This window comes from Panthera tigris, chromosome B3 (genome assembly GCF_018350195.1).
Source record: "Panthera tigris isolate Pti1 chromosome B3, P.tigris_Pti1_mat1.1, whole genome shotgun sequence".
Lineage (NCBI taxonomy): Eukaryota > Metazoa > Chordata > Mammalia > Carnivora > Felidae > Panthera > Panthera tigris.
In genome coordinates this window covers 61855361-61872902 of record NC_056665.1, presented here as the reverse complement: position 1 = coordinate 61872902, position 17542 = coordinate 61855361, and the positions used below count along the sequence as shown (strand labels likewise).

Genomic DNA, 17542 nt, shown 5'->3' with positions numbered 1-17542 from the left:
CAGAGGGATTCTCCTAGGCTGAAGTAGTGCCCCATGCCATCTGTGCAAAAAAGGCCCACACAAAGTGAGGTGACCTGAAGCTTAAACTACAGAATCTCACAGTAAACGAGGTTCTGATTCTACCAGGATTTGTAACAAAGCACATTTCCTTGTATCCTCCCCCAACTCCTGCAACTGTTATTTAAAAATAAATCTCAGCCGGGGTGCCTGGGTGGCTCAGTCGGTTGAGCATCTGACTCTCGGTTTCAGCTCAGGTCATGATCTCACGTTTTGTGAGTTGGAGCCCCACATCGGGCTCTAAGCTGACAGCACGGAGCCTGCTTGGGTTTCTCTCTCCCCATCTCTCTGCCCCTCCCTGGCTTGTGCTGTCTCAGTCTCTCTCAAAATAAGTAAATAAACTTAAAAAAAGATTTATAAAAAAAAATTAATAAATCTCAATCTGATAGGAAAAGCTTAGAATCTCATTGTTTTATTTTGTATTTCTTTGCTTATTAATGAGGTTGAACATTTCCCTGTATGATTATTAACATTTGCACATGTGTGTGTACATTTTCTATGCATGTACAGGGTCCAGCACGTAGAAGGTGCTTAATAAATAAATCTTTAATAAACAGTTTTGCCCATTTTCCTTTGGAGTGTTCCTTTGGAGTGTTAGTTTGGAGGACTAACAGCTATCCATTCAAATCTGTTCTCTTCTTCTTAAATTGTATGGCAGCCTCCTTTGCAGTTAGGTGGGTCTTTGGGTCTAAAGCTTGTTCTGAGAATGTTAGACAAAGTGCTAGAAGCCACTTACGGGTCTAACCCTTAAGACAGCAGGTTAACCTCCTCCCCAGTCTTTCCCCATCATATGTGTTTGCAAACCAGCACTGACTGACCATGAAGATGAGGACAATGCATGGAGATGGCAAGAAACAGAATGAAAAGAACGTGGGACCTTAGTGTGTACAAGAGATTGAAACTCTTATGTGAGAAAACTATGGATTTATAACTTATTTGAACAATTGCATGTGGGATCTCTGTTATAGCAGTGTGTGCTACCCTAACTAACGTAAGCAACGATATTATTTGGTCAGAGGATTTATGGCCGAACCAGTGGACATCTGCAATTAGTCCCTAGGGATGACCAGCCTGTTCCCATAAAGATGAGGCACAGGGGAGAGGAGGAGATCAGATCAGGTTCAATGACACTGGCCTTTGAGATCACCCATTTCATTTTCCCTGCTCTTCCTAACCTAGGATGACGGACTATATTTCCTCACATTGCCTTCTGAGAATGAGCTGCATCAATCTATTGCCTAGACCCCTTGGCAGAGCTGTTCCTTGTCATTTAAGTTAATCAGTACTTTTTTTTTTTTTTTTTTTGCTTTTTAAGGGTAATTAAAAAAAGGGGGGAGGGGGTGCCTGGATGGCTCAGTCGGTTAAACATGTGACTCTTGATCTCGGCTCAGATCATGATCTCACGGTTCCTGAGATTGAGCCCTGGGGTCGGGCTCTGCGCTGACAGCACAGAGCCTGCATGAGATTCTCTTTCCTTCTCTCTGCTCCTCTCCACTCTCTCTCAAAATAAATAAACATTAAAAAAAAAAAAAAAAAAGGAGAGAAAAAATACAGACAGCAAACTTTAGTGAACTGGTTAAAAACCAGAGCATGCTTATCTAAGACATTTGTCTTATCCAGAGCTCAGTTACTAGAGGCCCTCGGAGGGCCAGAAAACAGGACAAACAGGAGGCATGTACTGAAGCTCAATTACATCATTCCTAGAAGACCCCACAATTCCTCCTTCAGAGTACTTTTCACTGGTTCAGAAGTTCCAAATCCGGTAAAATGGTTTGCAAGCCCTCCAGAATTTGGAAAAAGTTAGGAGAGGGCTACCTCATATGGGCACAAAAACAGTGAGGGGGCAGAGGCCATCTTCAAAGTAGACTTAAGAATTGTGCCAGTGTAGCTGTTGGTGCTATTTAATGTTATGCACATGGTAGTCACTTTGCAGTGAGCCTGGGCACCAAGATCCTCACATGACCCAGGGCCTTGGGAAATGTTAAGACAGGTTTACTAGGTATGGTGTGTTTAAGCAGTGACATTAATAAAACCTTTTAAAAAGAGTTCTAGGGATGCCTGGGTGGCTGAGTTGGTTAAGCATCCGACTTCAGCTTAAGTTATGATCTCAGTTCGTGGGTTCAAGCCCTGCATTGGGCTCTGCGCTACTGTGCAGAGCCTGCTTGGGATCCTGTCTCCCCCTCTCTTAAAAATAAACAAACATTAAAATTTTTTTTTATCTTGTTTTAAACGATGTGCTTCCCATACCTGGGCAATGGGAAGGAAGCCCCTTCTCTCTTCTCTGGTAGAAGGAACAGCCATAGGTAGGCCTGATTTAGGGTGGGGTTTTTGGTTTGCGATGGTGGAGGAGGAGGTAAAACATTTGGGATGCTCCTGGCTATTCTCTCACAGAGCTGCTCTCTGGGGGATCACCAGCTGGGAATGGGGGAGCTTAGAAAAACTGCCACGGTCTCCTGTAACTTTCACAGGAGCTTCCTTTTTGCCTTGGGAATCCCCAAGGCTATGGAATCCCCAATTGCTATGGCCCAATCCCCAGTCCAGGTTGGACCCAGAGAGGCCACTCTAGCCTCTGGGGCCAGGCCTTCATTCTTGAGCTTTGGGTCCCAAGACACAGAAATCCCATGGGAGAGCAGAGGCATGGGCCCTGCAGGGGTGCTCACAGGAGCACATTCTCCTGCCTTTTGGGAAGGAACTCTTACCTATGAGGAAAGAAAGAGTTGGGGGGCCTCTCTCTCTGGAATCCTGGTCTCTCTCCCCCAGGTGCCAGGAACTAGGAACCAAAGGCTCCATGAGAACTGGAGAGATATCTTGAGCTTTGTGACTTCCTATGTCCAGTTCTGCTTTTACCTGGTGTCCTTGTTTTGATGACCAAGAAAACCCTTAACATAGAAAAAAGCAAGAGGTTTATCTTTGGCAGTATTTCTAGGAGAAAACCAGGGGTACATCCTCTTGCCATTATTGGGAGCGAGTGGTGGTGGAATGAGAGTGGGTGGTAGCAGTTTAAAATTTCAAATTTTAATTTCCATATCCAACATGGGCTCAAACTCACAATCCCGAGATCAAGAGTTGCATGCTCTACTGACTGAGCCAGCCAGGCACCCCTAAAGTGGCAGTTTCAGAGAGGAAAGGGGAACCACCAAGTCTGTGGACCGGAAGCAAAGTGGAAATGGGAACACAGGAAGAGGCTGGGAGCCTGGTGATTAGTGAGACATCCAGCCCTCAACACCCAGGAAGTGGGCTTCAGGCATGTCCTCTCTCCTCCCTTTTCCTTCCACCATTTATACCCATCCCTGGTGACTGTCACCTGAGACTAGCATCTCCATAGCCAAGGCCTGGCACTATTTGGCCCAGATGCTTGCGGGGTGACAAATGGGTGGGTCGTTTCCATGAGGGCTGAAACAGCCCAAGCTCCTGCCACCCCAGTCCTCAGGAGCCTCCACATAGGAGTCTTTCTGATCACCATTTGCCACCATAGATAGAGCAAGTGCCCACGTGCACAGTTTTAAGGCAGCCAGAGGCCCTGAGTTTTCTGCAACAGACTCTGCCCTCCACACACCTGCCCCATCTAAGTTGTCTAAATGAGCATTGTGAAGATGCTCGTGGGCAGCCAGTACTGACCACAGCTGCCTCCCAAATCACACGGCTTCACCACAAGCCAGGAGTCCGGTCTCTAAGAAGCTTGGGGGAGCGGCCAAATTTCCCCACACCCTTGAGAAGGGTTTAGCAATGAGCTAAGAATGCTAACTGACCCTGAGGAGTCTGGTGGCCATGACAAGAAAGGCAGCAGAAAGTGTGCCTAAGGATCACAGACTCTCCAGTAGCTGCCAGCAACTAAAGAGGCTACATCTTGGGGCGCCTGGGTGGCTCAGTCGGTTAAGCGACCAACTTCGGCTCAGGTCATGAGTTCACGGCTTGTGGGTTCGAGCCCTGCCTCGGGCTCTGTGCTGACAGCTTCGAGTCTGGAGGCTGCTTCGGATTCTTTGTCTCCCTCTCTCTCTGCCCCTCCCTACTCGCACTCTGTCTCTCTCTCTCTCAAAAATAAATATTAAAAAAAATTTTTTTTTAAATAAAGAGGCTACCTCTTGCTGGAAGCCACACCAGACAGAGGAACAGCAGCAGATGAGACCTCTCATACCTAACGTGTTTAACAGAGGTGCTACCCAGAGGGGAAGTGTGTTAGAGAAAATCATGAATTAACAGTTTAAAAAAAACAAAACACTGGAGAAAATGCATATGAGACTGAATTTTCCTGGAAATATTAGGATTTCATTTTCTGTCATTAGGTGGATGAGGCGGAATAAGAGAAAAACAAAGCTGTTATTTCCTTCACAAGGTTTCCTGGCTGGGGTGGCAACACACAGAGGTGGCTTACTTGGGACTGGCAGAGGTGGAACGTGCTCTAAGGCCCCGTTATTCCAGGCGTGGTCCAAGGACTGGCGGCATGGCCATCACCTGGGATGTAGTAGAAATGCAGTCGACTGTAGGTCTCATCTTGGACTTTCTAAAACTCAATCTGCATTTCAAGATCCTAAGGTGATTCATGCATATTAAGTTTGAGGAAAAACTGCCTTAAGGGATGATCCAGGTTTCAAATCCTTTTCTTTCCCTAACAGTTGAACTCCACACTGTACTGGTTAATTTGGGTGGCCATGCTGCTTTACTCCTCACAGCAGCCCTTGAGGCACATCTGGGGATCTCTAAAACTTTGAGACCCGCTAAAACCTACTATCTCACCTCAGCTCCCTGTTTGGCATTAACAGGAGCTAAAGAGATCTCTAATAACAGATGGTCTGCTGCAAGGGGCACAGGTGAGGGCATGTGGACTGTACTTGCAAGCCAGCATGGCTTTACTGATGGAACATGCTGCCAGACATCAGGGCAAGGCTGTGAAGAACCCCGCTCACTGCTCACTCGGCATTGCCCTGCCTCCTGCCCAGCCCAACCTCAGGACCACAGACACAAACAAGCCTTGGGTATGTCTCCAGAGTCCTGGGTGCCTCAACAAGTCCCTACACACAGAAACAGGGATAGTAAGCCCACTGCACACCCTCCATTTCCAGGGCTGTTCATACAGACTCACGATCTTAAAATTCACTCAGCTGGGGTCCTCAGAGCTGGCTCATGTGGCAAAGTGACCTCGGCCAAAGAGACAGCCCTCACTGTGATCCACACCAGATCTGCACTCTAAGGCCTGGGCTTCTAGGCTTCCTGAGGGATGCTTCTTTTAGCAGGCAAGAGCCCTCCCCCAGCCTTTTTCCATTTTAGGGTACTGGCTCCCTGGGTTCCTGAGAGCTGGGCTCTCTCACATGGAAGATGTACAAGTCTTCAGAAAGTGGGTAGACAGAGCATGAGTCATAACTTGGGGACTGGTTAATGAGCTTGGAGTCTTCACTTTTTAGGTTCCAGTTTCATCCATCTATCCTCAGGGAAGGGAGAGACAGGTGAGGAGGAACATTAGGGCTGTGAGTGTTTCTCATTATGAAATGTTAGCTGTGTTTCTTTAGGGACTGGATTAAAAATGGGTGAAAGGGGAGTATGGCAGCATGTTTGGGAATCGAGAAGATTAGGTCTCTAATCCAAATCTTACATGTTTTTTCAGGCAAGGGCAACTAGCCTACCACATCTGGACGAAGCTGTGAGAGAATCTGAGTTGTCATGTCTCCAGAGAGGTGGCCACTGCCAACCTTGGCAAGGCTCCAGCAGGAATGTCATTGGGGGCCTTGCTGAGAACTGGAGAGGACCATCCTAGTGGGCTTGTTGACCAGAAGCCACAGCGGTGACAACAAGAGACCACCGGTTAATTGGGAAACTGATGCTGGTTTGTTCTGTGTGAAGCATTGGTCAAAGTTACCAGCAGGGAAAACAAGAGGGAGCATACACAACAGTGCTACTTGAGATCAACAAAACGAAAAGGCTGATCCTGTGACTGGGTGAGCAGCAGCTGCTCAGTACCCAGCCCTCTGCGATCAAGGGTGTGCAGGGTGAGCCAAGGCTCGGGAAGCCACACGGCCAGCACACTTGGGAACAGCACGAGCCCTGCTCAGAGGTGATGCAAGAGCATATCAGTGTTTTAGCTCAGTCAGAGAAACACCAACTGCCAGTTGAGGCTGGGAACTTGCTCTTTTACCAACTGATGACAGAAGTAAGTTTTCAAAGCCTGGATGTCTTTGGAATCACTGAAACATATTTCACTCTATTTTCTTTCATGATTCTTACAAACACGGCTAACTCTGAGAACACGGGAATTCCATTCACAGTTTGTCAGTATTCACAGTCTGTTAGTATTTCTGCTAACAGATCTATATACGTATTTTTGTACACACGCCACAGTTTTGGATATTGGGACCATAAACTTGTTCCTATTAGCTGGATATTTTACACATTACACACTGCCAGGATCATCTCTCACTTGCGGTTTTTGGAGCAAGAACCTGTCGGTATTAAGATTGCCACCACGAAACTACCTGATGGTGGACCAGGCCAAGCTGTCCACACCTGAGTCTTAGAGTCTAGGTCCTGAGTCATAATGAGTTCACCCTCCAAGGGCCTCAGCATGCCAGGCACTGGTCAAGCCTCCTCTCTGATGGCTGGAGGCAAATTCCTAAGCCTGATTAAAAATGCCACTGGTGATGGGGCACCTGGGTGGCTCAGTCGGTTGAGCATCGACTTCAGCTCAGGTCATGATCTCGCGGTTTGTGGGTTCGAGCCCCGCATCAGGCTCTGTGCTGACAGCTCAGAGTCTGGAGCCTGCTTCGGATTCTGTGTCTCCTTCTCTCTCTGCCCCTCCCCCACTTGTGCTCTCTCTCTCAAAAATAAATACATGTAAAAAAAATTTTTTTTTTTAAATTGTCCCAATGACGACTTGTTCTCTCCAACCACAGGAAGGATGTTGGGGCTCTGTGTCCCCTTTACCCAGTCATATTCCTCTAAGAACCCTACTGTGCCCCGAGGCAGCTGCAAAGACCACAGACATCCTGATTTACATAAAATTATCTCACTCCATTTTATTTAAGATTTTTTTTCTCCAGTTAGTAAAAGAAAGATGTGTCTCTCTTTGTACATATATACAAGTTCAGTTATAAAAATAGACAGCACATTCAAAGAGAAAAAAGGCTTGGCATTTTTCTGATTCCCTCTAAATAGCTTCTGTACACAAGAGTCTGGGTTTGGGCAGGGGAATCTCAATGATTTAAATTAAATGATTCCCCTACCAACCCTACTCCAAAAAAAAGTTTTAAAAATCAATCTGTCTAAACTCAATTCCGCGATTTTCAGGTGTGCAAATTAGAGGCTGGCCCTCCCGGAAGCACCCGCTCCACCAGGGACATCAGGCTGGGGGCAGGCAGGAATACCTCCCATGCAAACACCACCCCTTTGCCTCTCTGGGGGGAAGCAAGCTCAGGCGGGTGGGGCTAGGGCCGGGAGGGTTGGTGCTGAGCTTTGCCCTTTCTCCATCCTCTCCACCTCACTCCTGCTGTCCCTTCCTTTCTCAGTGCAATACAGACAGTGCATACAGCCAAGCAGGGGGCTGAAGGGCAGGGGTGGGGAGACTGTGCATTCAGGAAGGGTAAGGGGAGTTGCAAGAGGGGCAGTGAGGATGTCCTGCTGATTGAGGTGGCTCCTGGTCTCTTTACTGGCTTCTGGGAGTCCTGGGGTGGAAGCTGCTGCTACGGTTGCTGGTGGGACCTGAAGGTTCTCTGGCGTGAACCATGCAGGACAGGGGAGGAAATGCTGGGGAAACAAGTGCCTCCGGCATGCCTCCTCTAGCCTCTGTCACCCTCACAAGCCACTACCTTCTTACACTCACTGTTCTCTTCAGTGCTGACACTCTGGCAAATGGGGTCTGGAGACATGGGGAGCTGCCCAAAGACTGAGGATGCCAGATACAGGATTTCCTCCCTTCTTAGCCCTACAGGAAATCACAGCCCTAAGAGTGGTCTCCACTATGGAAGGTTCTTCACAGCACTTGCACAGCTTTTGCAAGGGACACGGCCAGAGCCCAAGAGTGAATGGGGATGGAGACTGTGTGCCTGAGCATCTAAAGGGGATCTATGTCAGGCTCTTCCCCAGTGCGAGGTTTAAGACGTGGCTGTAAAGTTCATTTGAGATGCTGCAGGGCCGATCTCTGTCCTCGGGCCTTCTTCCTATAGGCCACCCCATAGCACTCCTCTTGACACACAGGTGAGAAAAGTGCTCACACCAAGCACCTGCCTGTCCTTCCCTTGCTGCAACTGGTCATCTCTGCCCTCTGACCTGGGATGTAAGATGCTGCACTGGGCAAGCCATCCAAAGACCACTTGCGGGCCAGGACTCTAGCCCCTCGTTTGGTTGAAAGAAGCTAGAGGGTTCAGGTAGTTACCGTCCTCCAGAGGGGTTGGTGCCTTTGCCCTGTTTCCGGACCAGGGAATCTGGGGCTAGGCTGCTGGTCAAGTGGAGGCTCTTGGGAGTCCCGGGAACATTATTTCCTTTGCTTAAAGGGGAACTCAAGGGAGAAGAGGCGCTTGAAGGTCCAAAGTCAGCAAGGCCAGCAGGCCGAACAAGGGACGTCTGCAGAGGACTGCTGGCCGAGATTCCTGTGGGAATGGAGAAAGAGACAAGAAGTGTATAGGTAGCAGGCCTGTCTGAGCTGCCCTGGTGCCTGACCTTGGTTAGTCTGGGCTGGAGGTGAGGCTGTGGAGAACCCCTCTCCCTGCCACTCCTTGCCAACCTCTTCTTAGCACAACCTCTTACTTGCTTTCCTGTCAACTGTCTTTTCAGTAAGAGGGATGTGTTTTTAAGAGAAAAATGATACCTACCTAGCCTTCTCCACATCATCTCATCCACAAGGACAAGATGTCTCCTTGGTGCTCAAGGACACAGCACACATTACACAAATGCGGGCAAACCAAGGCTACAGGATGGTATGTAACTTCCTAGGTGCTAATGTATTCTCTTACACATTCCTTCTTCCTTCTTGGGACACCGCTTGTGAATAACTGCTTCTTTCTTAACTTCACAAGATGTCCTCCACTCCCCCAAGACCTGTAGTTTCACGGACCCAGTTGAAACTGCTCCTCTTCAGTGATGGTTCTGTGGGTGACAACTCTTTTTCCTTCATATGAGCCAAATCCATTTACACCTGATAACACAGTGTCTAATATGTGTCAATTGTTTCTTGTGGACTGATTTTACTTTCCTAAAAAAGCGTATTAAGCACTCGGTGGGCAGACGGCTGTCTCTTCCTATCCACAGTGGAGCTGCAAGAGATCTGTGAATCAGTCCATTCCCAGTTACCAAGCACTGTTGTTTTTCTTGTGAACTCTACCCCTGCTGCCTCACTTACCCCTCCTGCCTCTTCTCAGACCAGGTCTCCAGAAGAAAGTCTGATGGGTGTTATACTCTGCCCATCTGTGGGTGAGACAGCCTGCCATGGCAGCCTTGGCTGCTGGTATGACTGTTGTTTTTCAAGGATGTGATGAGCTGGCAAAAGGTTAAGAAATGCTGGACTAGCCTATTATACTTCATATTTGTAGAATGAAGAAAATACGTGAAAGCAGAGATTCCTGCAGGAGGAGGAAGTGGGGGAGGGCAGCTGACATTCACTATAATAAGCTAATGCCCGTACCTGCTACAACAACACTATCAGCTAAACATGAAGCCTAGGTTGTGACTGGGGAGAGAGGTCAAGCAGTCAGTCATAGATGTCCTACCAGCTATGGTTATAATCATCCTCCGCGTGTCATGCTCACCATAGCCACTTTCTTTCTCACTCTTTCCAGAGCCCCTCATCACACACTTCATAAGCCCATCCCCACCAGGTCTTGCCCTGTTTTTCCACTCTTGACTGCTACTGCTCCTCTTAAGCACAGCCTGAGTGACCTGCTTTGTGACCCCTGATAGGCCCAAATCTTTGTCATCCTTCTTTCTGAATTACAGATTGGCAACTTCATATTCAGGCCCATGGCTCCTCCTTTTTCCGGGCTACAACTACAATGAAGGCCTCCCCTCTTTTGTCACTCAGTACAAGCATACTGCTGTGCACTGCTGTTTAAATGTATTCCATGGAAAACTTCCCTTCTCACTTCTACCGTAAACTCCAGAGTGGGGTCCATGCACACAAAGCACGAGTGATGGAGCACACATACTTAGGTAAATGTTAACTATGCTGGCCTGGACTACTGAAACGTGAAATGCTGGTCTTAGGGAAAAAAATGAGTTCTCAAAGCAGGAAGAATTCTGATGGTTTAAAATAGTATAGTCCAGAAATACAACTCTCTCCTTTCATAGTTACCTCCACTTCAAAGGTGAAACTGTACTAAGTCACAAGGGCAAGGGGAGAGTCAGGACTGCTCAGTGCAGAAGCAGAACCCAAGGTGGCCTTTGGGAAGGAGCTTTCTGGCCTGGGAGTGCCCTACCTGCTCTCCCAGAATGCTTAATAGACCCTCCAGACTGGCCCTCACCAGAATGGAGCCTGCAGCTCACCCTTGCCCCCTGAGGCCTCCGCACCTTTAGACACGTTGTACCCGTATGCAGCATAGGCGGCTGCGGACGCTGCCGCAGCCCCTGCTTTCGCTCCTGCCATAGCGGCAGCACTGCCTGCAGTGGACTTCCGGCTCCGGCCTTTCCCTGCTCCTTTGGCTGTGCTTCCTGAACCTTTGGGGCGGCCTCGGCTTCGCGCTGAGTGACCACGTCCTGCGGCTGGCATTTCCTGAATGGAAATTCCTGTGGGAACAAATGGACCAAGAGGTAAAAAAGTCAACATGTGATGTTAACAGAATTTTCCCCTAACAGGGAGGGCTGGCTCTCAGGGTATCTCAGGACTTCCAGGGAGGTCTCTGTCCCCATTTAGTGGCTGGGCCAAGGAGTCACAGAGTTAGTAAGAATTCTAAACAGCTAAAACTAGTTCATTACTAAATGAACCTCAGGGGCGTGCTCTCTGTGATTCATGTGCACACCTCAACATGCTCCTGCCCTGGAGAGTCAACTTTTACTCCCAAGATTTAAATCTAGAACTCCTCGAGAAACAGCAACAACACTGGGCCCCACAGAACAAACACTGGAAAGGCCCAGAAAAGCAAACTTTAATTAAAAACTAACAAAAATGAAGGTGAAATATGAAAGATAGGGCTGACTAGAAAACAAACAAGTCTGAAATCTTTATCAAGTTCTTTCTCACTTTCAGTTGACAGGGCTACTGAAAGAATGAGCCTGTAAGTTTTTGTTTTTACTCCACTTGACTCTTCTTTACACAGCAGAAAATGTCATGATCTCAGACAGAACTGGGACCTTGGCCAGCACCAAACCAATGCTTCTCCTGAGGCAGAGGACCAGGCCCAAGCTATATAAGACAGCAGGATCACTTACCATTCACGGTGTCTGAAACGGAGCCCGTTATGGAAGCAGGAGAGTTGGTGGCTCGAGACTGGGGGGCTGAGGAGGCTGGGTCATCCACGATCACCAGCATATCACTGCTGCTCTCATCGGGGGGGATAGAGCCAGTGTGCAGTTCACTGCTGATGGAAATCTGGAGGAAGAAGGATCGAGATCACCACCATTCCTGATACCCACAGCCCATGGCCCTTGTACCCATGTGAGGATGTGATTCTTAGGCTATTTCTCTCCTGCCTGGCTTCACTCCAGAGGGTGAAATCCCCTGCCTTGGCTCCAGAGAAGCCAGCTTGTCCTCATTGCCTTTCCTCTTTACGGATTCCATGTGCAGCCCCCTTCCCCAAGGCAGGAGAACTCCAGGAGAAGCAAAGGCTACAATGTCAGGATGCAGTCTCCACTGCTGTGATGAAGGCATCTAAAAGGAGCCTCACCTCACTGAAAGGGCTGGGCATGGCCGAGTCCACACTAATGAAGGAGTCGTCCCCGTCAGCAGAAAGGTTGGAGTTATCAGCCGAGGGAACAAATGGAATTACTAGGTTCACACCCTCTTTTCTCCTTTTCCCATCCAATTCATCTTCCTTTTTCTTCTGGGAACACACAAATGAAGAAATATGGAAAAAGCATGAAGACAGGCATCAAAAAGAAAAGCTGAGTTGGTAAAGAAAGTGAGGATAGAAACCTCTCTGTAAACTTCCAGGTTTTGTTTTTTGTTTTCAATTAGCATACTTTTAAGGAAAGAAAAAACTCCTATGGAAGGAGGAAAGAAGAGCTCAAGAAGAGTTTATGTATATTCCACCCCAATAATACGGAGTTGAGAAGTAGGCCAGTCACACTGAATCAGAGCCGCACTAAGCCTCACCCATGGGGGTGAGCTCCACGGTCAGCTTCTGGCATGTCCAAGCTGCAGCACTTAGAGGGGTTGAACAGATTCAGTCCTACAAGAGGGAGGCCAGTGCCTTTAGTATATTTTCTGCACATCTGTTTTTACTCTGCTTTCTTTTTAAATATGCATAAGGAGAATGAAAGTTATCATATCCAAGAAACTGGTTTTTTTTTTTTGTCATTTTCTCAGTTTACATGTAATTGCTTACGGGTTGAGCTACATTAAGCAGTTCTAGAACCAAGCTCAGTAGGGTGCTGTCACAGATTAGGGACCTGAAATCATTGAATGTGCTTGGAAAATTCTGGAATCACATTCAGCCACTGCATCTAACTACATTTGTATCTACATCTATATTAGGGTTAATGTCATTGCGTACTTTATACTACCATTGGGGGTTTATGTGAAACTTCTGTGCTCAGAGTGGGGATGGCTTCTGATGCAAACTCAGAAAACCCTACAATCTCTTATATTAGAAAGCCACCTTTTCTTCTTTGATGTTGTTTCTGCATGTTAGAGCTATTTAAATTCTAAACAGTAGTAAGTAATGGGTTAGAGATTTGAGAGTGGAGTCATACATAGTTCTTGGATGTTTCAACTTTGTAAATATAGTGAATACTATATTTAGTGAGTACTTTCTAACCTTCAGGTTAGAAATAGTTTTGCTTAGGGGTGCTTGGGTAGCTCAATCAGTTAAGCGTCCTACTTTGGCTCAGGCCATGATCTCGCAGTTCATGAGTTCAAGTCCTGCATCAGGCTCTGTGCTGACAGCTCAGATTCTATGTCTCCCTTTCTCTCTCTGCCCCTCCCCTGCTCATGCTCTCTCTCTCTCTCAAAAATGAATAAACTTAAAAAAATTTTTTTAAATAAAAAAAATAGTTCTGCTTAGCAGAAGGTACAACTGAGGGTGTAGATTTTACAAAAGAAGGAAAAGGGACATAAGGCCCAATACAAGCTTGGATAAGGGGAAGAAGTCAACCTCCACTTAAGACAGAACAAATTTAAACATGTGGCCAGACAATATGCTTCAGACAAACCAAACAGTTCAAGGAAATGAAGCATGGACAACTGTTGGACTTGAGGGCCCAGAGCTATCAAGATGTCTGAAGCTCATGGCAGCTATCTTGCTCAAGACAACGGGCTCATCAAGGGCTGATGAAGGGCTTACCCAATGGTAAGCCAGGCCCACTAGAAAAAATTAGGAAGCACTTTCTGGAAGGTAGCAAAGTGGTTCTGAACCAACAATCCTTGGCATAACTCTGGGAACCTAGTCAGAACCAATGGGCTGACTCCTGCAACTAGAATAAATCCTGAAGGCCTCACTTCGATTTACTTGTCAATAAAGACCAGGAATAAAGATCACTGAAACAGGGGCGCCTGGGTGGCTCAGTTGGTTAAGCATCTGATTTTGGCTCAGGTAATGATCTTATGGTTCATGAGTCTGAGCCCCACAGACAGCTTGCTGCTGTTAGCCTGCTAGTGCAGAGCCCACTTCATATTCTCTGCCCCTGCCCCACTTATGCTCTCTCAAAAAATAAATAAAATATTAAGAAAAAAAAGATCACTGAAATAATATTCTGGTAGAAACAGCAAGATTGGGAGAAATGTAGGGGAACTACATCCCAGTTACCAGCTAGCCTAGTGGGCTCAAGTGGGAAATGTCAAAAGGGAGACAAAACACAGCCTGAATTTTTGGCATAAATTGGACAAAAAGAGATGAACAGACCGGGCAGTGATTTATTTTGCTAACACTAGAGGACATTGAATGGAACACTAGCAGAATTATGGGAGGATTGGACATAGTGACACCTTAGGCCCTAAGATTCTATGGAATCTGATAATGTAAGATCGATCCATCTTACCCACATTTAGCCTTCTGCTCTGTAACAGTTTCAACAAATGATTTCCATAATTACATGTGACCACAGAGACAGCAGGTCTGTGTAGGGGGTACTGGTCTAACAAGGCTTCATTTCTGTGGATCAAATGTCAATCAGCACAGAACTGTTGTTACTTATAACATATAGCTGCTGGAGCTGGATACCAACTAGTAACCAAGATGACAAGCCATGTACCCAAAGCCTTTTTGTAAGCACCACTCTGCCCCACACCGGTCCCTGTTGGCCACCTCAAACTTGAGATACCTTCTCTGCATACTTTTCCCGCTTGCGCTTGCGCTCTTTAACTCGGTTGGTTTCCTCCTGCTGCCGTTTCTCTTCTTGCCGCAGCCTCACTATCAAGAAAATTGTAAAGATCTGATGAAGTACCTGTGTTAACTGTAATCCTCATTCTCTGAAATTAAGGTGGCCATACCCCCTGATATTTGTGTTCCAGGGTACGACTTCTAAGACAGATAACTGGTGTTTTTTTTTTTAACTTGGAGAAGGAACAGAGTTCTTGGATTCTTAACAGTTTTTTGGGTTCCAACTACTATTTGGTTTCAATGTTGTGGGCCTTTCCTTGCCTTTCTTCTTTTTCTTTTCAGCCTTTTAAGATCTCTGCACTGTACAGATCAAGTATGGTTGGAGAGTACTGAAAGGTTTTTAGAAGGTGGTGGTAAATGTGAGCACTGTAAGAAAGGAACCTCATCATGCTTTCTTGTATGATGCTATGAAATACTCAGGGGCTCATAAGGTAATTCTGAAACCAATTGTTCTCAAAAGCCAGAGATACATGGAAGAAGTGTTATAGAAGTATGGTTCTCAAACTTCTCCATGAAAACATTTCTTCGGTATATGATAACTAATTTGGATGTAAATTAAAAAAAATAAAATAAAAAAAATAATTTTAAATAGAACTACCCTGTGACTCAGCAATTGCACTATTAGTTATTTATTCAAAGGATACCAAAATGCTGATTTGAAGGGGCACATGCACCCCAATGTTCATAACAGCTCTATCAGTAATAGCCGAATTATGGAAAAAGCCTGTATGTATGTATACAGGCATACCTATATATGGTACACACACAATGGAATATTACTTGGCGATGAAAAAGAATGAAATATTGCCACTGGCAACCATGTGAATGTAAGTAGAGTGTATTTTGTTATGTAAAATAAGTCAGAAAAACAAATATCATGATTTCACTCTTGCTGAATTAAGAAACAAAACAGATGAACATATGGGAAGGAAGAAAAAATAAGGTAAAAACCGAAAGGGAGGGAAAACATAGGGTTTCTTAAACACAGACTGAAATCTGAGGATTGTAGGAGTGGAGGTGGGGGGGATGGGCTAAATGGGTGATGGCCATTAAGGAGGGAATTTTTTGGGATGAGCACTGTTATATGTAAGTGATGAATCATTAAATTCTACTCCTGAAACCAACAGTATACCATATGTTAACTAAGTTGAATTTAAATCAAAAATAATATGAAGAAATAAATTCTCTTTCAGACATCAAACAAAAACAAAAACATTTCTTTGTGCAGAACAGAGTAAATTCGTCACTGCTGAGGAGTCTAGGGATACAGCTTCCCTGATGTAAATGAATTCAAAGTCATGTTACTTTTAAAATACATGCAAATTTTGCCTTCTACTCCATAACACATTCTTGCTTGGGTTTTAATACAAGTTATTAACATAAAAAATGTTTCTCCCCAAATACAGTCTTTGGCTTTGCTTACCCATGGCGCATAGCCAAGGGCCTCTACCATTTTCAGATATGTGGGGATAGAGAAACATCTTTTGCAGGGAGGAAAGGGCTTTAGTTTAGAGTACGTACATTTCTTCTCCAGTTCTTCATCATCTAGAAGAAGACTAACCACCTCTTTGGGTTTCAAGGTATCTGGTTTGAAGTTCCCACCAGAAATCACCATCCGCTGAATCTATACCAAAGCAGATCGAAACATCACTACCAGGCACCCATTCCCTTATGGCAAATATTCAGAAAGAAGGCAACATCTTTCTCAATCTGCTCCTCTGGCACTTAGATTCCCCATTTCCTCTCATTCATCTCACTGGATCATCCAGATTATTTGTCCAACACAAAGAACAATGAGAACTTCTTTTGCTTGGGACTGCTAATTGAGAGCTAGAAGATCCAATACTGAAATCAAGATTAAAAAAAAAAAATACACAAACCCCAAATAATCGTTTCTTTGGAAACTAACAAATCTGGCATACAAATTAGAGGCTGTCAAATCAGGAGTCCTATGATGAGAGCTCCTTCTTCCCCTGAATGTGAAAGTATGTGAAACACAAGGGCTATGACTGATGTCGCCGCCACATGAACAATAGCCCTATCTAGGCTGTAGAAGCCATTTAGGTAGGAAAGGAATGAGGAATGAATAGCCAGAGCAGTACAGGCCCTGATTTTATTTTCTATTCAGAAGAAATTTTCTCCCCTTCGTGATGAACGAAAGGCAAGCATCTTAGCCCGGTAAATGTGGCTGGACTTTCCAATTTCTTCACCAGTACAGTACTCCCTCTACCTTGTGCTTACCTCACTCTTCTCCTTGGCTCGCTGTAGAATGCGTTCTTCAATGGTGCCTTTACAGATGAGCCGGTACACAGTAACCTGTTTTGTCTGCCCCAAGCGGTGGGCCCTGTCCATGGCCTGTTGGTCCACAGTGGGGTTCCAGTCACTATCATAAAAAATCACCTGAACAGGCAGGACAAAAATACAGCAAAGACTGAGGCATTCTCACAGAAAAACCATGGATTCTGAGAACAACCCAGCCGCTCGTCATCTGCAATAGTTTGATGCCAGATTTTTTTCTATGATAGTAAGATGAGCCAATATCCACTCATAAAACCAAGCCATCCCTTCACTTGCCCGGGGCAAAATAGATACACTCTAGCTTTTTTTCAGGGTTTTCACATTTAAAAAAAGGGAACAGAGACACTATTAATAGTTAACCCTTAGTGCTTACCATTTGCCAGTCACTGTTCTAGGTGCTTTATGTGTGTTAACTCATTTAAATCCCATAATCACTATGACTTAGGTACTACTAAGACTCCCATTTTATAGATGAAGAAACTGAGGCACATAGGAATTACAGAATTTATCCAAGATCACATAGCCTAAGTAAGTGGTAGGCCTGGGAGGTGAGGGATATGAAAGCCTTCTCTCTCTGGCTCACCCCTGCCCCCCTTTTTTATAGTTTTTATTTAAGTAATCTCTAACCCCAACGTGGGGCTCAAACTCACAACCCTGAGATCAAGAGTCCCATGCTCTTCCGACTAAGCCAGCCAGATGCTCCTGAAAGCCTTCTTTTTAACACTAAGCTTACCATG

General features: G+C 45.8%; 1 protein-coding gene across 3 annotated transcripts in view; it reads right to left on the bottom strand.

Moving 5' to 3' along the window:
* Positions 1-7041: 7041 nt before the first annotated feature.
* INO80 (INO80 complex ATPase subunit) overlaps positions 7042-17542 on the bottom strand; it is a 135418-nt gene continuing 124917 nt past the window's right edge. For 2 of the 3 annotated variants that reach the window (XM_042989128.1, XM_042989130.1), the window contains 7 exons: positions 16749-16907; positions 16029-16131; positions 14449-14537; positions 11856-12011; positions 11401-11560; positions 10543-10758; positions 7042-8630 (listed from right to left, as the gene is read on the bottom strand). In XM_042989128.1, the coding sequence (XP_042845062.1) occupies positions 8413-8630; positions 10543-10758; positions 11401-11560; positions 11856-12011; positions 14449-14537; positions 16029-16131; positions 16749-16907 (1101 nt within the window). In that variant the 3' untranslated portion in view covers positions 7042-8412. The remainder of the gene's footprint in view (positions 8631-10542; positions 10759-11400; positions 11561-11855; positions 12012-14448; positions 14538-16028; positions 16132-16748; positions 16908-17542) is intronic. The other variant, XM_042989129.1, reaches the window with a different exon arrangement.